Here is a 22,731-nt window from a genome sequence, read left to right on the forward strand (position 1 = left end):
AACCACAAAAACGGTACAAAAACAAAACAAAAAAAATCGAAGCATCACATTTTGCTGTGGAGACTGCAGGAACGGGCATGGGGCGGGCACAGCGGGACTGAGGGGAGGGGCCGGAGGGACCAGCAGGGCTGGGGCAGGGGGACCCGCAGACTCCCCTCAGGAGGGCGGGGGCTGGCCTGGGGCCCAAGCTGCAGTCAAAAAGGAAAAAGGGCTCAGGTGTCTTCTGCAGCTGAGAACTCAGAAAAACAAAAGTAGGAACACATGCGGTCTCCTCAAGCCCTACAAACTGCATCAGCAAAATGTGCTCAGGAGCCTCAAAGGTTTTAGTGACATCTTTTATTGTTTACTCCAAAGTTGTCTTTAAAACTAAGCACACAGAGAAACAAAGCCTAGAAACGGACTGGCTGTGTGTTCACAGAAATACAAACGCCACACGGCATGTGCTAGTAGGGCTGCTCTGAAGACAGTTACAAAGAATTGGAATCACAAAATCAAGTGGTTATCTTATGAAGTTCTAGAAAAATAGATTTTTTTATATTCAAATGCAAGTTTAAATATTTCCCCTTCAGCAGTCGTTCTAGCAAAACCAATTTGGCAGCACAAAAGAAAAAAAAGGAAAGAAAAAAGAAAAAACAAAGAAAGAAACAAACATAATAAAAATACACATCAGCATCAAAGGTCAACACAAGGTCAAAGGTGAGAGTTCAAGCATCAGAGAAGCTGAAGAGACAGGGATTTGGACGATGTACTTGACGCCACATCGACATGCTTTAGGCACAACGATGAACAAACGGCAGGAATCTAGAAAAAAAAACAAACCAGAAAGAGGGAGACCCACTGAGTTACACAGAGCAATACATCCAAACAAAGAGAGAGAGAACAGGAACACTCACTGTGTACAGCCCTGAAATGAGGAGGCGGGCAGGGGAGGGCTGGGCAATGACGGAACTTTTGCACATGCTAACAATGGACACAGGGGAAAGTCAAAAAGGACATGGAGGACACCAAGAAAACATCCAACTGCCAGAGATGGAGGGAACCTAAGGCTTGGATTTCCCCAGAAGCGCCCAAACGCATCCCAGAAGCAGCTCGCCGGTGGAGCAGAGCCTCAGCCTCCCGTCCCACTGCTGGTCGAGACTCAGGGAGACAGCTGAAGCTGCTGGCTGGGGTGGGGAGAATTCTTTAGGGGAGAGGGCCAGAATTTCTCCCCCTTCCTATGGGGATGGCCCTCTGTTGCCAGAAATCCAAGCTCTTAGCTTCCACGCGGGCCCTGGCCACTCCTGTGGGACCCAGGAGACAGTGTCTGGCTGCATTCAAGGCAAATCAATTTCATGATGAAACCCAAGGAAGAAACAAAACTACAGCAGAAAACACATTTATGTAAGTGAAACCCCCGCACAACAGAACAGGACTGCCTAAGACTTGACCGCGAGTCTCCCCTCTCCGAGCTGAACCCCTCACGCCGGTGAGACTTGTGGGGGGGCAGCTTCTACACGACACCGTCTTTGGCCTGGGAGAGAACTGTGCTCGAGGGCGGCACTGCGGTGGGAATTCACAGGGCAGGGGACAAGACGGCAGGGAGAAGCCAGCTGGGCTCCCCTTTGGGAAACGGGAACCCACAGCAGGTATGAAACCCACAGCAGGTATGAAACCTCGGGGTCTGGTATCAGGCAGGCTGATTACACCTTCAACTTTCATGCGAGGAGCTCCTTGAAGGGGTCCTGGAGCCCAGGACAAATAGGTATGCAAATAACAGTGAAATGGGGGAGGGGGGAGGGAAAGGGACAAAGGTGGGAGGAGAGTGGAGTTCCGGGCTTTGGAAAACCCCATTCGGGCCAAGGAGGAAGACAGAACAGAAGGTGAGGGATCACAGCACGGCAGCACCCTGGGAAGGCAGCACCCTGGGAAGCACAGCTCTCTCCTCCGCCAATTCACAGCTTTAACTCCTCCCCCTCTGGCAGATTAGCTGGGCTGCAGACGGCCACAGAAAGTCAGTAGTTTCAATCATACACAGCACCCTGTGTGTACAACAATCACATTCTGGATTCTATAAAATCCTGGCCTTTTCCAGAGATATAATTTAGGTAATAAATATTCTCCACCCCGGAGCTGTATAAAACTTCTATAAAAATAGAAACGACATTCTTGGTTCCAGCCGGTTGGGATTCAGAACAGCGCCTCCCCAACCTAGCATTTTTTTCTTTTTTTGTTTTCTTTTTTCTTTTTTATTTTTATTTTTTGCATTTATTTAAAAAATCCCATCATGACCCTGGAAGCCTTTGGAACAGTTTTATCCTTGAAACACAGGACACATTTCTCCCAGTGCGCGGAATTCAAGTTTACGTGGTTCAGCTTAAGAAGTATGTTTCATGTTTCTTAGAGGACAACAGAGCCAAGTTATCACTTTGAGAAGGGAACAGCTGTCCCAGCTTCAATGGGATAATCCACCACCACCAACTACCTGCACAACAGCAAGACAGTCCGTCCTTGTCTGAGGCCCAAGAGGACAGCATGACAAGGAGAGAGCCCCCATCTGACTGATGGCAAACCGACCCCTGTCATCCCGACTCTGCTGCTAGGGGGCAGGACTGACGTTTGTGAGGTTGAGGATCCCAGGGACCAGGTCCGTGGCCTTGGCTAAGAGTCATATCCTAACAGGGCCACTTCTGCCCAGGTACACATTCCCGACAGCAGGTCCTTCCTGGGCCTCCCCACTCACAGCGCTTCTTGGGGCAGAGGCAGAGCCCGGAGGCTGTGTGGGTCACAGGCAAGAGTGAGACCTGGGGGAGGCAGCAGGGAGCTGACGGTAAGCACGAGGACAAAAATGAACATGGGAATACTGAGGTAAATGAACACGAAACCCACAGGGAGGCTGTAAACGTCCTGCTGTCTCCTCTGTCACCAAGAGCAGAACACGGGGCTGGAATGGTCAGAAGAGGGGCCTGCCTCCATTCAGATGCCACGCCTGGGCCATCTCAACCAAGGAGGCAAACACGGACTGCTTAATCCCAGCACCGGCTCAAAGGGACCTTAGGAGTCAGGTACACTGAGAAGCAGGCTCCTCCTCCCCCAACTTGATGGCTTTTGATCACTCTGCTCAGGAGAGGCGCTCCCTTCTGCCAGATACCATAAGCCCTTCTTGGATCTACCCTCACGAGAAAATTGTGGCCAGGGATGGAAGTGACATTCTTGCTGCGGTCAATTACAAAAAAGAAAACCCGACAGTGTCTTCCCTAGAGGCCTTCTTTAAAGGGACCTGGTAGATACGGGCTATGGTCTAAGAGTCTGGTGTCGAAATAAACTTAAAAATGACCTCTTTGACTGGCTGCTTCTTCCTAAGAGCCAACAGCCAGGAAGGAAAGGCCAATCCAACACCAATGGCTGGCTGGGTAACAGATGACATACCCCTGCTTTTTGCATGTCAGGCTAATTTAATAGGTGCTTTGTTTCCAGAGAATTGTTAGCCCCTTCTTAGGTAAGAGGGACAGAAATCCTAGGTGAGAATCTAAAAAATCACTGGCAAGAACTCAGACTTTCCACAGAAGGCACCTACGGAGGAGTTTCAGCCTCCAGCTCCCAGGGCTGCCGGGTTTCAAGTCACTCTCCCTTTCCAAAGCCAACCCCACCTGCTCTGCCCCCTAAAAGCTCTTGGGTATCAGTTCTCACGTCACCCACTCTTGCGCTCAGGAAGATTCTGGGGGTCCACTTTCGTCTAACTCAGTCCTCTCTCTTGGGATAGTCTGGGGCAAATTCTGCTCCTCTTTCTTAACGTTTCTCCATCCCCCTCCTCCCCCAGGGCAGTTTGATGTTGGTCCTTCTCAACACACACTGGTTACAAACACAGCAAACTTTTAAATAAAGGAAAAAAAAAAAAAAAAAACAACTCAGGATATGGCACCTAAACTCCAAAGTAAAACACTGGAAACCAAAGCACAAACTTGTCCTCTGTACGAAGCGCAATTCCCACAGAAGGCAGTAGCCGAGTCTTCAGGGCAAGCTGTGCCTGCGAGAGTGGCAGGGATCAGGGTCCAGGGCTGTCAACACACAGCCTCAGGGCTTCGAATCATTAAGGGTGCTCCTCCCCCACTTACCAGAAGACCCTCTCACTCCAGTCTCAGAGGGGAGCACGCTCAGTAGGGCTTGCTGTCATTCTTCGAACGTTTGAGCTGCACTTTAAGCCGCTTCATGCCAATCTGAAAGCCGTTCATGGACTGGATGGCAGCTTGCGCCGAGACAGGATTGTCGTAACTTACAAAACCTGTGTGTCCAAGCAGAAACCCAGTGAGGGGCATGAGGAGGCAAGGACAGCCTCAGGCCTCCTTATGCAACAGGTACCTTACATGGGCTGAGTCTCAAATCTCAATTTTTCTCAGCAGGAAGAAGACTTCTTGAAATTACATCACATGAAACAAATCAGGTTCCTAACAGTATCAGCTGACATCCACACAGTATCCTGAAGTTTTTTTTGGCCAAGCCATTTTCCATACATTATTTTTACCTCTGGAGTGACAGTGTGGGTATAAATCATCATTCCCACTAGAGAAATGAAAAAATAAACTGAGGCTCAAAACGAGGTAATGTAATCTACTCAAAGCAAAGTTAAACTAAAGCTAAGCAAAGTCAAACTCAGCTCTTCCTGCTATCAGCCCCTTCTCTTTCTTGCTCACTGGTAAAAACACTTAACCCTCCCAACACCAAAAGAAACACCAACATACCGAAACACTTGCTCAGGTTTGTCTGCTTGTCTATAAAAACCTTGGCAGACACGACATTCCCAAAGGGCATAAACATCTGCAGCAGGTCCTGGTCTCCAAACTCCTGGGGCAGGTGGTAGATGAACAGATTGGCTCCTTCTGGACCTGCAAAATTCCCACTGATTGAAAAGGCATCGGTGTCAAGCACACTCTTCCCTCTGCACCAACTGAGTCCCATTTCCACCTGTGTTAAAACTCTCAGCATCCCCCAAACACAGAAATTTGTCTGGAGAACTAAAAAGATTCTCCAAACACAAAGCAGGGAGCTGAAGGGCAATCACTGAAACAGGTTCCTGCTCTCTTTCCTGTTCCCCATTCTCACGCTCTGTCTCACCGACAGAGGGCAGAATTTGACCCTGTGGGAGGATGGCATGCTGGGACAGTAAAGCAGGCAGAGTTGCGTTTGGAGCAAAAAAACAGTAGAAAGAGATTATAAGTAAAATGGGTTTCAAAAGTGCGCCCAGAAACTAGAGGGCCAGCAAAGAGGTCAGCAGTTGCCAGAGGCAGGTGGGGCAGGGACTGACTACAGAGAGACATGAGGGAATTTCTAGGGGTCACGGAAATAGTCTACGTCTATGGTGGCAGTAACGTGACTACATGTATTCACCAAAGGGTGAATTTCACCATATATAAACTGTGCCTCAGTAAAAATGTATTTTTTAAATACATGCCTACGATAAAAAACCGGGCTTCCCTCACAGCTCAGCTGGTAAAGAATCCGCCTGCAATGCAGGAGACCCTGGTTCGATTTCTGGGTTGGGAAGATCCGCTGGAGAAGGGATAGGCTACCCACTCCAGTATTCTTGGGCTTCCTTTGTGACTCAGCTGGTAAAAAATCTGCCTGCAATGTGGGAGACCTGGGTTCGATCCCTCGGTTGGGAAGATCCCCTGGAAAAGGGAAAGACTTACTCACTCCAGTATTCTGGCCTGGAGAATTCTATAGACTGTATTGTCCACGGGGTTGCAAAGAGTCAGACACGACTGAGTGACTTCCACTATATATGATAAATTACTAAGCTGAAAAACAGAATATGCTTTCCTCTTCAACTCAATGACTTCCCAACCAAAGAAAAGTTCTAAAACCTATTTTTACTGGAGTATAATTGATTCACAATGTAGTTAGTCTCTGCTGTGCAGCTAAGTGACGCACTCTTTTTTAGACTCTTTTCCCACATAGGTCATCAGAGTACTGAGCAGAGCTCCCTGTGCTACACCGTGGTCCTTACTAGTTGTCTGTTTTATGTATCTCAGTGTGTATATGTCAATCCCAATCTCCCCATTTACCCCTCCTCACCCCCTTTCCCCCTTGTAAACATAAGTTTGTTTTCTAAATCTGTGACTCCCCCTGTTTTGTAAGTAAGTTCATTTGCACCATTTTTTAAAGACTCCACATATAAGCAATATTATATTTATCTTTCTCTGCCTTACTTCACTTGGTATGATGATCTCTAGGGTTCATCCGTGTTGTTGCAAATGGCATTACTTCATCTTCTTTAATGGCTGAGTAATACCCCATTGTATATATGCACCACATATTCAAAGAAGAGTTTTATTACAATTGCAGTCCAGCCAGCCTCCAGCCGCCCCGGCCTCCCTGCTGTTGTCAGATGCTGTGGCACACGCTGCCTCATGGTGCCCGTGCTTGCTGCCCCCCGCGCCCCATCCCTCTCCTTCCTCAAGATACACACACGGCTCGCTTCCTTCCTTGCTCAGGGTCTGCGTGTAAACGCCACTCTGGAGAAACCTCTGTCTGTGTAAAATGCTATCTTTCTGGCGCTCTCTATCCCGCTTTCCTGTGCGTTCCTGTTCAGAGCACCCCTGGAACACCTCACGCTTCTGCTCACTGTCTGTCTCCGAGTTCCGACAGCTCCCTCTCAACACATCCCAGGGCACGTAGTCAATGTCCGACTCAGAGCGGGGACGCGCTGCACCGGGCTCCTTGGTGCTAAAGCACGAGAGGACACTCGTCTTTTCCCACACAAGCGCTGACACCTTGCAGCTCCGGGCTATGAACGCCCGTCAAACAAGAGCAGACATGTCGGCAGGATTTTCTACTCACACAAACCACTTTCAGGCCTCTTTCTGCTCAGAAAGCCTCTCCTGAATTAATACCGTTCGTGTCAAAGCCCGTACTCCCCACTCCATCCACCCACGGGCTGTAACTCTGTCTCATCGTCCTTCGGTTTGTCCTCAATTAGGAAAAGCACAGATGAGAAAGTGAGGAAAATGCCAAATGACAGAGCTACAGGGGACACCGAGGCAGAAGATGTCCTCTAGCAAATTTATGAGAGAAGTCTTCCTCTCAAAATAGACTGCCAGACGGCGTCAGACACAGCAAGGCCGGTGTGTCTCTTTATCGGAACGCTGCAGCCCATGGAGGCCCTGATACGAGCCCCAGTCAGAACACAGTCCAAATGCAGACCACAGCTCCTCAGTCTACCCGCAACAAATGCCAAAGAGCAGTGCTGGCCTTACCACCTAAACAGCTCTCCTGGGCTTCGCCCCGCCTTCCGGCGCTGGTGCAGAGGGCAGGCCCACCCTGCCCTGACTGCAGGCTCCCGCACTCACCTTCCTTCTGGCTCCCAGCAGCACCGATACTCTGCTGTGTCAGCAGGTTCTGGCTGTACAGGGTGGGCAGCGCCGCGGCAGCGTACTGCTGGATCCCCGAGTAGGCCTGCGTGAGGGCCTCCATGCTGCCCCCCGTGCCGTTGGAAAGGCCGCTGCTGCCCAGGCCTCCATTTAAAGCGGCCATCCCTGGGTGGGGGTGGGGGATCAACAAATCGGAGACTCAACTGATGTGAAAGACACACTCCAAAGCACACCCTGTCATCTCCCCCTCAGCTTCTCCCTGAGAGGAACAGCCATCTGACTGGTCAGGCTTTAGGACACTCACCAGGGCCATGGCTAATGGGGACACTGAAAACTGCCACACCCAGAGGCAGCTCATCCTCCAACCTGCGCAAGAAGCGATACCACTGACACGGGACGTGCCCCACTTCTTCTCTGGATTCGCTGCCATTTTCTCCTAAGAACTGGAATGTGGTAAAGTAACAGTCCCGGGACTGGGGACTAACATGAGTGCATATACTGTATGACAGATGTGGGCAAATCCTGTCACCAAAAGAGCCGCTACCATTTACTGAGCGTGTACTGTGTGTCAGACACTGTGTAAGTGATGTGCTCAGCACTTCACTGGTATTCTCCTTTACCTTGACAATCCTCAGAGTACTCCAGTCCCACTTCACAGATGAAAACATGCCCTTAGGAAGGTGGTCTTAAGGTACAGATAGTTAACGGAAAGGATCAGGTCTGACCCAAAACCCCACCATCATTTCTAACTTCACTGGGCCGCCCCCATCACTCACTCTAAAGGTGTCCCTAACCGAGCAGTTTAAACTGTGCCCCCTGCACAGAGGGAGTGGGTGGCATCCAGGGACTGGCCCTCACCTGCCAAAGAGCTGACGTTGAGGCCTGCTGTTGCTCCAGCTAACGTCTGTAGGGCTCCGAGGGAGGCGATAGGGTTGACGGAGCTGCTGCTGCTGGAGCTCGGTGAGGACCCTGCTGTCAGACACCCACCAGTTAGACTCAGACCAACACCGGCCTTCTCGTGTCAACAGGAGTCAAAGCAAGAGTTGTATCACTCAACTATTCATTCTCTTTATAAAGAGGCTTTCAGTTACCAATTCCCCCTACCCTCCGCTCACCCCAGTTAATGATTTTGGTAACAACATGCTCTTGCAGTACACAGAAGTGATGATTACAACCAATTAAAAACGGTGAGATCTCTCTTAATTCAGAAGAAGACATTTGAAACTTCACTGTTCATGATCTGACCCCTTTGGAAATGGGTGTTAACTGTTCTCCAGAACGACATAATCCTCACGTGGGATTCTGCCCCCGGCCCCTACTCCATGCTCACCTGCACTGGTGAGTGCGCTGAGGGGACTGCTGGACGTGGTGAGAGCACTGGTGCCACTTGGTGTGTTCTGAGCTGCGCTCGCTGCAGCAGCAAGTGCAGCCAGGTTCTGTAACTGCATTGCATTTAACCCTGCAACATCCAAAGCAAGCGATCAGCCAGCAGATAAGAGTGCCCTATATCCACTCTGGCAATGACCGTGCAGACTGGCAGAAGGCTCATCCCAAAGAGGAACTGTTCTAGGTATAAGCCTTACACGCAGTACTACAGAGCTCCAAAAAGACTCAGATAACACTCAACTCATTAAGAAACTTGACATTTCCTCAGATAGGACATGTCTAATACAATAGCAGGCCAGCCCAAGTGAGTGAGCATTAATAAATGGATGGGCAATTAGGAAACCAGAAAAAAAGGGGTGGATTCTGTGGTCTACCACGGAGCCAGGCAGATTGAAGAGAACAATGCCAAAACCCGAGGCAGAGAATGAATCTGTATCTGAGCCCCTCACTCATACTTTACAGGGGATCTGTTCTCTGCAATGGAGGTGAACCAAGCAGAAAATGTAGCAGAGATCCAGAAGACCACGGAGGAATGACACGTGAAAACTGCCATAGTAGAGAGAACAAAGAAGAAACCACCACTTGAATAGCAGGTTAATCATCAGAAAAAACAAGAGAAAACAAACACTGAGGAAAAGACCTCCAACACTGGTAAAAGGAGAGCAAAAAATCTGAACTGCACAACGTGTGGCAAACGATTTACTAGATAATGGAAAGACAGATGGGCAGGGATGGAGAATTAATGAGAATAAAAAGGCTACAGCACAGATTTATAATCTAGCCAACCTTCTGAAAACACAGAAACCTTTGAGTCCCTGGGACAAAAAATGAAACTATCAAACTTTCCCAGTGGCACACTGCACCTCGCCTAAGACTAGCCCTTCCTCAGATGCACCTGCCTGGCCATACCCCATTGCAGGAGGGGCAGGGGTAGGAGGCTCTGGAATGGCCCCATCCCTGCCTCAGGTTTGTCTGTGGAGCCTCCTTTCGTTAACAACTCAGGTATCTGTCAATTAAGTTTCTGGTGTGTGTTAACATCAAAAACGGTAATTACCTAAGGAATAACATGTATAAGACACTAACTTCCGAGGTTCTAGCAGCTTTAGGGCAAGCCACACACACAGAGGCCATCTTAGACTTTTCTTCTGAGAATCACTGGAAAAGTCACTTTATTGTGGAAATAATTCCTGCAATTTTATCCTTATAAAGGGGTTGCCGACAGTCTGCAGGTACTAACAGCTCTTCTTATTAGAGATTTAAAGGGGTAGGGAGCAGCAGACAGCTGCAGAGCAATGTACCATCAGTAACTAAAAGAGCCTCCTTCGAGAGAACACGTAGTCGAATCCCAGGATGTTCATTTTATGTCAGGTTTATGTAATGAGTGGGAAAAAAATTTTTTTTTCCTGCATGAACAGTAGAAAACTCTCAAGACTGCTGTGAGCTGCATCTGTTGGCTTGGCTGCTGCTGCTCCTCTGCAGCAGTGAAACACTTACCTCCCATTGGGTGGAGGCTGCTCAGGGTGTTGAGGTTCCCAGAGGAGGCAGTCTGCTGAAGGAGCTGCAAATAAAGCTAGACATTACACCAAAAAACAGAACAAGAGTGAGAGTGAGGGCTGGTTCTGCATCTGGGATGACTCTACAGCACAGCAAAGCGAGGAGTGCAGAGGCCCCCAGAGAGAAGAAAGTCGAAGACAAGAACCCAAGCCAACACAACAAACACACGAGGCTTGTGACAGCACAGGACAACACAACACCGCTCAAGCCCTGGCCCAGAGGCAGCTATTGTCAGCTGAGGACTAAGCCAGGCTCGAGGCCCTGGCAACACCGCGCAGCGGCAGAGGCAGAGGACAGAGAGCTGAGCTCCACTCAAGCAGCCCTGCAGTCCACTTCCAGGAGTGTCTGCAGATGGGCGACTGCCGTGTCCAATTTCTCTCCCAAAATCTCCTTGGTTAGGTCCACACACCTTATTTTGTAGGCTGTTCCCATCTGGAGACCTAATTTCTACTTGAGCCAATTACTTAAAACACCAAACGGGACCATTTCAGGCTCTTTCTCGGAGTGTCCTTCACCAGCCACGACGCACTTGTGACTAGATCAACCTTGCTGTGATTAGAGTACTACACGTTCGTCTAGCCCCATGCATCTCGCTGTTGCAGGTGACCAAATGATGGCTCAGTCCGCATTCATTCGGGGAACATTCTCTTTCAATGAGTGTTCCAGAACAAATAAAACGAGAGGACCTGTCCATGAGCTATGAATCTCCACAGCCTTACCCTGTACCTAGCAAACTGCAATCTTGATCTAAGCAACCTTCTGAAACCTTTTGTTCCATTCAAACCCAATCACTGAATGGCTGGTATTCTTGTTTCTGAGTCCTTTGTTCAATCTGTTATCCATTCCTATAAACATCTGACCTGGCTCCTCTGTCATCACGAATCTCTCTAGTCCACAGGCATTTCAGGGAAGTTCACAAACTTCCAGAAGTAGAATGAAAAAACGTACACACATAGAATTTTATCAGCTTCTCACAGGGCTCCGCAACCTCGAAAATCAAAAACTCCTGCTCTCGTTTCCAGTCCACATATCCTAGCACATCCTAATTACTGATGACGCGCTCTCACTTACACAGCCCAATCGCTCTCACATGTCTTTATTTCTGTCTTCTTAAATACCCTGGCCAATGAGTTCAGTCCCAACTAGTGGACTGTACATACTGTACCTGGCACTCTACTTCCTCCCTAAATGAGACCAGCTCTTAGTGCGGGGGTCATGTTTAACTGAAACAAAGAGGCCACAGCTCTCAACATATACCATCATGTGCCTGCTAGATGTGGCAATGACAACAAAAAGGTGAGTCTTCCCTAAAAGAAGGCTCCAAACTCTCTAAGAAAAAGCAAGCACACATCATGGAGATAATTTTCAAAGCATTATCATTCTGGCAGAAGCCTAAAATCTCTGAATTTTTCTCAACTTATAAGCAATGTTCTAGCACCAAGGAACAATTTAATCTGCAGAAATATAACAACCATCTAGGCTTTCTGACTTCAGAGAAATACCAGCAAGGATAAACTTGGATTTCTTCTAATATTTTAGAAACATGGAAACCAGAGGGCATCAAATTAGCCAAAACCCAGTACTGAGGGATAGAATTCACTGCCTTTCTTCTGTTCCCATATAAAATAATATTTTAAAGGATGAGGAATGAATGACTATACTTCTGTGTGTATATTTTTAGACTATCCATACTAATCTAGTGGTTTCACCATTTGTTTTCCTTCTTTGGTAGCTTCACAGATGACTTGTTCTTTCTGATTCAAAGATGAGACAGTTTTAAGTGTCTTGTGCCATCTGTGATTCTTTTGAGGGTTAAAACAGTGATAATCTCCTGTAATATACACTGCAGACCTAATAAATCTAACAAATTAGAGCCTGCTTTTGGATTACATGACTCAAACTCGACAAGAGAGAATTCAAACGAAACGAAATCTATTTACTATTTAGTGAACTCAAATAGACACCTGTAATATTCATTTAATAATGTCCATGCTAATCTCTTGACCTCTCTGCCAATGGAAAAATCTACTGTCATACTCTTCATGGAAGGCTCAGGAAGGATTTCATTGATGGCCTCTACATCTACTAGAGAGAGAGATGGAGAGAGATACCTGATAGCTAAGACTTCCCCAGGAATTTTTTTTCTTGGGGGCAGGGACACATGTTTCTAAATCTTTGTATTAGGAAATTAGGATTTCACTCTAATTGGAGCAGAAGCTCAAGATATAACCAATGATGTGTGACGACAGAGAGCTAGCCAGTGCACACGCGAGACTAACGTGACAAAGACTATCGTGTTGCCTGAATTTTTATGCAAAACTTGGATACACTAAACGTTGTGAGTGCCATTATATATGTTAGCTAGGGACAGCAGAAGAAGAAACAGCTGGGAGCTTGCACAGCCTGCAGAAAGCAAACCACAAAGACTCACTGCTAAATACTGGGGTCCAAGAGTATTTAGACCAGCAAGGTTTCCCCACACAGATGCTGCGCTGATTTGCTGCATCTGCTGCTGGAGCTGCTGGGCCATTCTCTTCTGTTCTTTGTCCTTCTGTGTATCAGCAAATTTTACCACCATGGGGGAGGAGCAACCCTACGAAAACACCAAAATCAAAGGGTCACATTCCTCATTCTGGGTGAAGGGAAACCCTCCTTTCCAGTGCCGCATAGGCTGCACTCTCATTTTATTCACTGGCAAATGATTCTCCTCTTTGACAGACACAAGTGGCAAAAGGTAATTTAAAAGGGTTAACTAGTTGCAATATGTGAATGTTAAAGAAAGCCACCAGTGTTTCAGATGTTTGGCTTGCTTAACTTTTAGGGCTTCCCAGGTGGCATTAGTGGTACAGAACCCATCTGCCAATGCAGGAGAACTAAGAGACCCAGGTTCGATCCCTGGGTTGGGAAGATCCCCTGGAGGAAGAAACAGCAACCGACTCCAGTATTCTTGGCTGGAGAATCCCATGGACAGAGAAGCCTGGTGGGCTACGGTACATGGGGCTGCAAAATGTCGGACACGACTGAAGTGACTTAGCACACAGCAACTTTTAGGGCAATCAAATGCTATACATGCTACTGGGCTTTGATGCTCAGTGGTCCTAGCACTCTCAGGCTAGGGAACTGCCCCTTTCATTCAGCCACCCTGTACCTCCATGGTCTGTGCTTGGTGCATCGCCTTGATAGCTGTCTGTGCCATGGCTCTTGTTGTAAAAGTCACAAACGCACAACCTGGCGAGAGAAGAGTCAGTAACTCATCCGTCCATTTAATGATTTAGCTGACCGACATTTACTGAGCACCTACTATGTGCCCAAGTACCACGCTAACAATACAGACATGATTCCTGCCTTTAGGAGTTCATGGTCTAGTGGGGAATATGATGTGTTACAACAAGGTGATACACGCTTCAGTGAGAAATCAGGGAAGCACAAATAGGAGAGAAAGTGCTTGAGAGATAAGGGAGGAATCACATTCTCTAGTTTCTCTCGTGAAAGCCATGTTTCCATTTTGGCATAGAATCTCTCCAAGGACAGAAACAGAGAATTTTAATGCACGACACTCAAGTGCAGAATGCAGGCAGCTTCCTTGGGGGAACTGGGATCAACTGACAGCAATCATGACGGGACCTAGAAACACAACACCATACTCAACCCTCTCCATCTAGATAGTATCATTCATGGTGGCTAGAGATCACTGGTTTCCACTGATTCAACTAAAAAGAGACTCCAAATTTAAGATGAGTACTTTCAAAGGTACTAAAGGTGCTTTTAAAAGTTAAAAATGTCCCCACCTCGGCTCAAACCGTCAGGTCCCCTCAATATCCGGCATTCCTCAATCTGTCCGAACGAAGAGAACATGACTCGGATGTCATTTTCAGTGCACTTCTTGGATATCATACCGATAAACAGCTTCCTGTCTTCCACTGCTGAGAGAGTAAAAAACAAATGCTTGACATTATTACAAGAGGCAGTATAGCACAGACCTCTGTGCCTTGTAACCTACTTCACTGATTTTAAGATACATTTTTTTTCATAATTCAGCACCTACTCTTAAATCATAATTGGGAGCACTCAGATGAAATACAGTAGCTTCCTGATCTTATGAAAGTTACTTAACCATTCTGTGCCTGTTTCCTCATGTGATTAATAGAGGAAACTCAGTTTACTTCAAAGGTTGCTTTTGGTATTAAATACCAAGTACTCAGCATCTTGCCTCGTACTTAGCAAAGTTTGCTCTCACCAGCAGTACTGTTGTACCAAAGGATGCGTTTTCACACTTAAGACAAAAGAAACAGAGCACACAATCAGTGACTGTAACTGTCCACTTTCATATTCTGGTTATTTTCTTGAGGACTAAGTTTTTCTTCCTAATTTTTTAGGGAGAGAATTTCTCCAGTTCCCCTCCTTACTCTGGTTGATAAGAAACTATGCAGATCAAAGGCATTCTATTTCACTCTCTAATGTTCTTGTAATGTTTCCCTGTCAACTCTATTTATCTCATTTATTTACCATGCTTATTTTAAAGAACAACTCAGATGACAGATTACTTACAGCACTGAATCTCTATCTTCCACCAGACACAAAACTTAACTCAAAATGCATTAATTCTGAGTAAGTAATAGACTGACTGAAACCATGAGACTCCTAGGTGAGTTGGGCTTGGTAAGCTCCTTTACATGAGTCTTGGCAATGATTTTTTTGGATTTGACACCAAAAGCAAAGCAACAAGAGCAAAAAATAAACAAGTGGTGTTACATCAAATGAAAAAGCTTTTGCACAGCAAAAAAACAAACAAAAAGCCATCAACAAAATAAAGAGGCAATCTACTGAACAGGAGCAAGTATTTACAAATCATGTATCTGATAAGGAGTTAATATGTAAAATGTATAAAGAACTTACAGAACTCAACAGTAAAAGAAAAACAACTTGATTTTAAAATGGGCAGCTTCCCTGGTGGTCCAGTGGTTAAGACTCTACTTCCAATGCAGGGTCAACAGAGACATAAAAGATGCTCAATATCACTAATCATCAGGGAAAGGGAAATCAAAACCACGAGATATTATCTCATATGTTAGAATGGTTATTATCAAAAAGACAAAAAAGAACAAGTGTTGGTGAGGATGTGGAGAAAAGGGAACCCTCGTGCACTGCTGGTAGGATCTATATGGTACAGCCACTGTGCAAAACAGTACAGAAGTTCTTAAAAAAATTAAAATCAGTACTACCAAATTATCCAGCAATTCCACTCTTGGATATTTATCTGAAGAACATGAAAACACTTACTTGAAAAGATCTATGTACACCCGTGTTTATACAGCAAAGGTACAGAAGCAACCTAAGTACCCGTCAACAGATGAAGAGATACAGAAAAAGGGGTATTCTATACACACGATTATTATTCAGCCGAGAAAAATGAAATCTGGACATATGTGACAACATGAATGGACCTTGAAGGCATTATGTTAAGTGAATTAGTCAGAGAAAGATAAATACTGTATTGCTCTCATTTAAATATGAATATTTCAAACAAAAAGACAATTGAGCTCATAGAGAACAGACTGGTGCTTGTCAGGGGCAAGGGAAAGGAGGTCAAAAAGCACTAACAAACTCATTATATATACACTTCCAGTTTTAAAATAAGTCATGAGGATGTATGGTGACTATAGTTAATACTGCATTGCATGTTTCAAGGTTGTCAAGAAAGTAGATCTTTCAAGTTCTCATCACAAGAAAAATGATTTTTTGTAACTATGTATGGCGACAGATAACTAGACTCATTGTAGTGTCATTTCACAATACATACAAATACTGAACCATTATGTTGTACAACTGAAACTAACATATTACATGTCAATTATACCTCAACAAAAGATTAATTAGTGCACAAGACAATCCAGATGCCATGAGAACAGCACACACCCCAGAAGAAGCCGTGTAAGGGGAGGACTTCCTTGCGTGCTTGCTTACCATTGCTCTTCTCGCTGTCGGCAGGCTTCATCTGTATAGGATGATGCATCTACAAAGGAAGACACGTGAATATGATGGTTATACACACTGGAGGGGTTCAGAAACATACATGAGGACTCTAAAGGAAATACCAAAACTGAGCTTTAAGAGGTTTCTGGGGACCTCCCTGGAGATCCAGTGGCTAAGAATCCACCTTGCAATGCAGGGGACGTGGGTTCGATTGCTGATCAGGGAACTAAGGTCCCACGTGCCTTGCAGCAACTAACCCCATGCGCCACAACCAGAGTCTGTGCACTGCAATGAAAGATCTTACATGACGCAACCAACTAAGACCCGACGCACCAAAGAAAGGAAGAACTGTCTCTGAACTCATGCCTGCCTCATTACGTCTCCGCAACAGAATCTCAAAATAGAATGTGAGTCAACAAGTCAAAATTCTCTTGGCTGAGAATTACTTTCAATCTATCTTCTTTGAAACATTCCCTTTATTCCTCCTTTACATCAATTCCTGTGGCAGTCACCCCTTTCCCCTGATAAGTATGTTCCATGTGTCAAAGCCACCACGGTTCCACTTACTAGTAGGAGTTTCTTACCCCTGGGAGGACCTTCATGTTGTGAAGAGCGTTCTGAGCTTCTAATGCAGCTTTTCGGGTGTAAAATGTAACAAAACAGCACCCTGCAATAAACAATACTTAATGAAATCAAACCGGTCCTTTGGAAGCAGATAATTTCCGAGAGCACTTCCTCCTCCAGGGATACATTGAAAGTCACAAGTGAGGGGTGGGTTTATTCAAATGGGTGGGTGGGTAGGGAGAGTGGAGGGAGGGAGATAGAGAAAATCTAACAAGGAAGAAAAAAAAAAAAGATTTTCTACCATTTTTTAAATAGCTATCATCACCTGGTTTTATCAAAATTCTTCTTTAGCTGCTCCTATAACTTCTCTGGGAAAGATGACCTTCCTTACAAAGGTCACAGAACCATGCCATCCAACCCACCCTACTTGGAGCACCAGGCAGTACGCTGGGTGAGGAGACTCAGCCTGGCACTCTTACAGCTTGTAGTCTACAACTCGGGCTCTCTCAGAACAAGCCTTACACTGCAGCCAATTTCTACCATATGCCTTAAACATAGTTATCATTTATTACATTGTAAAATGACTTAAGAACAAGGATCTCTTAGTATCTATTTTTTGGACTCTTGGTTCTCATCAAATGTAATTACATGTCCAACAGCACTTGACTGAGGAGACCCTGAGCCTCTGTGCTCTGTATCTTTACTGGGGATTGGAGGGCAAAGTATGTTTTGTAAATTTTAGGCCCAGAGTCCCATAAGATATGATATAGATTTCTTTTAAAATCACCCTGCAATTAAGATTTTAAATTACTGTATATTACATTGACAGTCATTTTCAGAAACTATAATACATTTTTGGTTAACTATGCCACAAAGAAAATAATTCCTCGGCTCTAGACCCTCTGCTATTAAGCTGGTTTCAGGCATGACAATCACGCTTGCTTACATCGGTACTATAGAACAGCTTTCATAGAAAATTACTCTGAAATGGATTATTTGGGAAAACAAGTGTATGTCTGCATGTGTCTAAGGGCAAAGCTAACACCGCATCTATTATCAGTCCTATAAATCCTCTCCTCTGCTGGGTATTTCCGGAGGCACCTTGCCTTTCCTCCCCTGTTCATTTTGCAGGCTATAACAGACAGGTGATCTACAAACCAGCCCCTCCTAGTTGCTAAGCCATCCCCGAAGGCCTCTGTAACACTAATAGAAACCCACGAATTCCTGGACAGTCTTTCTCTTTTCACTTACCCTAGCTAAAATACTGAAAAAACAACCTACGTGGTTGGTTCACTTCAACTTTATTTCTGTCATTCCATTACCAAGATCAAATGAGACACTCACATAGGTCTGTCTCTTGAATTTACAGATCTTAAAAATGACTGCCCAAGATCCAACTTACAAATTATCCTCATGATGTCACTCATGAGGATTTTATTTTATTTTTAAGCCATTAAACATGTTTGGACTGGGAGATATAGCTGCAACAAAAAGACAGTCGTATTCCCCCCGCAAAGCCCTCGCCATGACCACATGAGCATTCTGGCAATGAGAGCACGCGCATGACTGCAACTACACATAAATTCAAAGCCCTTCCTTACCTTTGCTCTGTGGAGGGTTTTGGCTCCTATCCCTTAGGACATTGATTTCATAGACAGCACCATACTGTTCAAACAGTTCCCTCAAGTCCTTCTCAGACCAGGTCCTTGGAACCTGGCCCACAAACATCTTGATAGCATCAAGATCCGGTTGATCTGGGTGGTCCAGGGTGCCGTTCATTTTCTTTGAGCTGTGTAAAATGAAACTTCTATTATGTATTCATGTTTCCAAGAGAATCTTCGTTTCTTTCAAAGTCTCAACTACTTCCTGAAGAAGTAAGGGGAAAAAAATCTACTTCTTTTCATCACTACATTCAATTTACCAGAGTTCCCCAGCCCTTCCTCACTATGCCACCCCTTTCATCTGATCCCAAACTAAAGGCACCATTTCTGATTAGGACACCCTGGGCTTTAACTTAAGGAAATGAATGTCAGTCTTTCCTTGTCTAGCTAGAGAAGTCTCAGAAGAACTTAAGAGGTCAAGTTCCTAAAGAAAGCTTTAATTATTTTTAAGTAGAGCTAATAAAACTTTATAAAATGTCCACAAAATCACAAAAGACTACTGCTTATGGGTAGGATTCAGGATTCTCAATCTACACAATGATGAGTGGAAAGTTTTCTCTCTGTCGATGTCAGAACAGAAGCACAGGACTTCCAAGGCCTAAGAACTGACTAGAACATTAATCTTTGGTTGTTGCTGTCTCATGCATAATCCTGGTACTCTTGAGTGAGGCCCTCCAATCAAAACAAAATAAAACCTCTTAAACTTTCACAAATGATTGTTATATAAACAACGATGTCATCATTCTGGGGTCTTCTGTTTCTACGTTATCCTATGTGCTGCCATTTCTCCAAGATTTTACCAGTTAATTCCCTTACCAACTCTATCTGTTACAAATGTCCACAAATTCCTACAATATGATCACACCAAATCTGTAACACTCCTATTTAAATGCCTTCATTCCTACCCCTGCCACTGTCAAGAACCATGGGGGAAACTCTTAAACTATTAAATGTTTCCACTCAGAATGAATCAAAGTCCTTCTCCTACCACCTTTTCACAATCTTATTCTGAGCATTTATTCAAACTAGTAACAACTTAAATTCCAAATAGTTAGCATGTTTAACTTTTGTCAGTGTTTGCTAAATCCAGAAATTACAGCATCATGTTCAAATGTGTCTTTCCTGTATTCTTTCTAATGTTCAACCCCAAATAAAATGCCACTTTTCTTTAAAGGAAAAACAGTAAGGTTTGTCACCACTGCCGCCCTTTGACTAGTATTCAACACCCTTGAGAATGCTGAATCTAGCAGCTCATCCTCTAATTTCTACGTCTCTTGTGACTAAATACAAGGCTATTTTCATGTCAAGGTACTCAACATTAAAAACTGTAAGACAAGTATCATATAAACCAATCCTTGCTGCTTTGTCTATGAAGGTTCCCCATACTCTTCCCCAGGTGTTATCCAGTCAGTTTCATCAAGTCTCAAACAGCACTAAATTTCCAACATGATCACAGGATTGAACACCTCCTAGCATGCTGTGGCTCCACCTACCTCTCCCAACAAGACTGAGAGCTCCTTGAGGGCAGAAACCGCTTCATTTCGTCTTCTTATAGTCACACCTGGGACTGGCGCCTGGTTCAGAGTGATCACCCAGACGTGGGGCGGGAAGAACTTCTTGTTCTCAACAATTCCATTTAAGCAACTAAACTTGATAAAAATGAGTGCTGTGCACAAAGGGCACACAGATTGAAGAGTAGGTATTCTCTCCTATGACTATTTGACTGTCATAGGATCAACCTACTTTTTCCCCCCTTTTAAGCATTTTGGAATACACTGTTTTATTGGTTTTCCCTTATTAATTTAAAACCATGTTTGGCAAGTTGCTGCAAAAATATAATATAGCTACTTCTAAAAGCCTAATTCCAATGTTCTAACAGAAATCATTCTATCGTGAATTTTTTAAAAAATCCTATCACTAGTGAAAAAATGGGTATCACTTCCTACCACCCGTGCTCCACAACTTTAATTACCAGTTTTAATGTTTTATTAAAATGTTGCAATTTTTAATCGTATTTCTATTCCAGGGAGGGTTAACATAGCACCCAAATAAATGGTGCTTAGAACACTTTGACTATAAAGAAGCAGACAGTTATTTCTGAAGAGAGGCAGGAGCGCATTAGTTTGTATTACATTGGAGGCAACCACTCTGAGCTTGTCCCTTCCTTCTGTATTCATGTACCATTTCTAAATTTTCTACATCGCTTTTTAGTGCAAAAGCATAAATGTAGTCAATCTATATGATCTGTGATTCATCCAAAACTTCAATGGAGACTCAGCATTCCAAGCCAGTCCCTTTCCTTTTTCTCTTTCCTCTCCAAATCCCTCTCATTTCTTTCTGTCCACCTACTGTCCGGCTTTCCCCCTGAGTATACCTATTCAAGAACCAGAATACTCCCCCAAGAACTGGGGCAATTGTTAAGCTTAACCATTAGAAACTTTTACAGGAATCACACTCCATAATTTTACATATGGTTAACTGAATATGCAAAATGCAAGCTTTTACCTCATTATTTTGTTTTTCTATGAAATTATCTTATTGCACTTTACAAGCTAGGTGGAGGGAGGGATGGAACATGGTCCTTCACCAGTTTGAGAAGCACTTCTAGAGCACAGCAAATGATCAGGCCGCGCTCAAGATGCAGTGGACATCATTCAACTGGAGTTACGCAGTGACTGATTTCTTCCCCCAATTACTACCTAGCTCTTCTTCACACAGCGCAAGCAGAGTGTTAGACGTGGTATAGGAGTGGTCCTTCAGTCGCTTAAGTCGTGTCCGACTCTTGCAACCCCATGGACTGGGAACCTACCAGACTCCTCTGTCCATGGGATTCTCCAGGCAAGAACACTGGAGTGGGTTGCTACTTCCTTCTCCGAGGGATCTTTCCGACCCAGGGATCAAACCCAGGTCTCCTGCAACACAGGCAGATTCTTTACCGACTGAGCTACAAGGGAAGCTCAAGATGTGGTACACATCAGTGAATAAGGAAAATATGGGGTATTTCTTTGGAGCACATGAAGATACAATTAGAAATATAAGTGCCAATATCAGCTAGAGATAAAAAAGAGAAAAGCAACCACATGTCTATGTAGTAAGCAGGCACAAACTTCATCATCAACTGTTATTGTGTCTGAAGAGATGATCAGCAATGCTCTTCCCCTCTTAACCTTCCACACATACTTCTAGTATGCACCTTGTCCTGAGAAGTAACCAGTACATAAAAAAGTCCCCTGGGGACAAGACTCCCAGTGTGACATGCCAAGGATCCCACAATATCCAAGTATGGCATTTACTCTGCACATCGCTAAATACATTCTCAAACTTGTGTCTCACCTGCCCATTGATGGAGAGCTCCTCAGAGTCAGTGATCATAGTGACCATAAATTAAACATATTTATTACTACATTCATTCAAGAATCAATGAATTCAACAAACCCCCTGGAGAAGTATCTATACCGTCCCTGTCATTCCTAAGAGGAAGGTCAGTGGAAATCCCTTCTTATCTTCTGTGGAAGTACTGCCAGCCAATGAAGTATTGACTTGGGAGTGGGGCGGAAGAGAGGAAAAGCAGGCCGGCGGCAGTCGGGGAGGAAGGGAGACGGGAAGGCAGCCGGCAGTGTTTCAGGGGAGAGGCATGGTATCCACTTTTTATGTTTCTGTCTCTGGCAGCAACTGGTGACTCATTAAGAATGAGAAACTAGGCGAGACCAGGACAAGAGGCTGTCTTGTCTACCTGATTCCCGATGGAACTGGCCATAGGAAAGGGCAACATAGGAGACAGGAGCAGGGAAATGAAGAGTTTTAACATCAAAGTACACTTCCATTCAAAACTCTTAACCCCGTCTTCACCTTTTCCTATCAAAACTTCCCAGCTCCAGGCCCAGCTCAGAGGGCAGAGCTGATGTTGTGTTCTACTTTTTTTTTCCATCCCTTGGCCCCCGATGACTAGACCAGGAGGTGGATCTTAACCCAACAAGATGATTCACTGGCTGGCTAGAAACCTAAGACTGTGACCTATGCTTAAAACAGAAAGATAGGCCTGGCTAATCAAGACCCTCTATAGCTGCCCTGAGCAAGACAACAGCCACTAGCCACATGTGACTATTTAAATTTAATTTTAAAAATCCAGCTTCTCAATCTGCACTAGCCACATGTGACTAGTGTCGACTACACAGGATATCAGAGACAGTTTGTTTTTTTTTTAATTTTTTGGGGGGACATGCCGTGCAGCTTGCAGGATCTTAGTTCCC

General features: G+C 45.0%; 1 protein-coding gene across 50 annotated transcripts in view; it reads right to left on the reverse strand.

Annotated features, from left to right (window-relative positions):
• Positions 1 to 321: 321 nt before the first annotated feature.
• The window catches only part of CELF1 (CUGBP Elav-like family member 1), a 63,680-nt gene continuing 41,270 nt past the window's right edge, over positions 322 to 22,731 (reverse strand). For 4 of the 50 annotated variants that reach the window (XM_081538800.1, XM_081538801.1, XM_081538773.1 and 1 more), the window contains 13 exons: positions 18,422 to 18,609; positions 16,841 to 16,923; positions 16,248 to 16,296; positions 14,072 to 14,203; positions 13,432 to 13,511; positions 12,715 to 12,876; positions 10,224 to 10,299; positions 8,674 to 8,802; positions 8,202 to 8,312; positions 7,323 to 7,508; positions 4,716 to 4,859; positions 4,092 to 4,258; positions 322 to 801 (listed from right to left, as the gene is read on the reverse strand). In XM_081538800.1, coding sequence (XP_081394926.1) covers positions 4,131 to 4,258; positions 4,716 to 4,859; positions 7,323 to 7,508; positions 8,202 to 8,312; positions 8,674 to 8,802; positions 10,224 to 10,299; positions 12,715 to 12,876; positions 13,432 to 13,511; positions 14,072 to 14,203; positions 16,248 to 16,296; positions 16,841 to 16,923; positions 18,422 to 18,599 — 1,458 coding nt within the window. In that variant the 5' untranslated portion in view covers positions 18,600 to 18,609 and the 3' untranslated portion in view covers positions 322 to 801; positions 4,092 to 4,130. Of the gene's footprint in view, positions 802 to 3,411; positions 4,004 to 4,091; positions 4,259 to 4,715; positions 4,860 to 7,322; positions 7,509 to 8,201; positions 8,316 to 8,673; positions 8,803 to 10,223; positions 10,300 to 12,714; positions 12,877 to 13,431; positions 13,512 to 14,071; positions 14,207 to 16,247; positions 16,297 to 16,840; positions 16,924 to 18,421; positions 18,610 to 22,731 lie in introns of those variants that run through there. The other 46 variants (XM_081538813.1, XM_081538815.1, XM_081538778.1 and 43 more) reach the window with 13 other exon arrangements.

Source organism: Giraffa tippelskirchi, chromosome 11 (genome assembly GCF_054371585.1).
Source record: "Giraffa tippelskirchi isolate mGirTip1 chromosome 11, T2T-mGirTip1v1.2.pri, whole genome shotgun sequence".
Taxonomy (NCBI): Eukaryota; Metazoa; Chordata; class Mammalia; order Artiodactyla; family Giraffidae; genus Giraffa; species Giraffa tippelskirchi.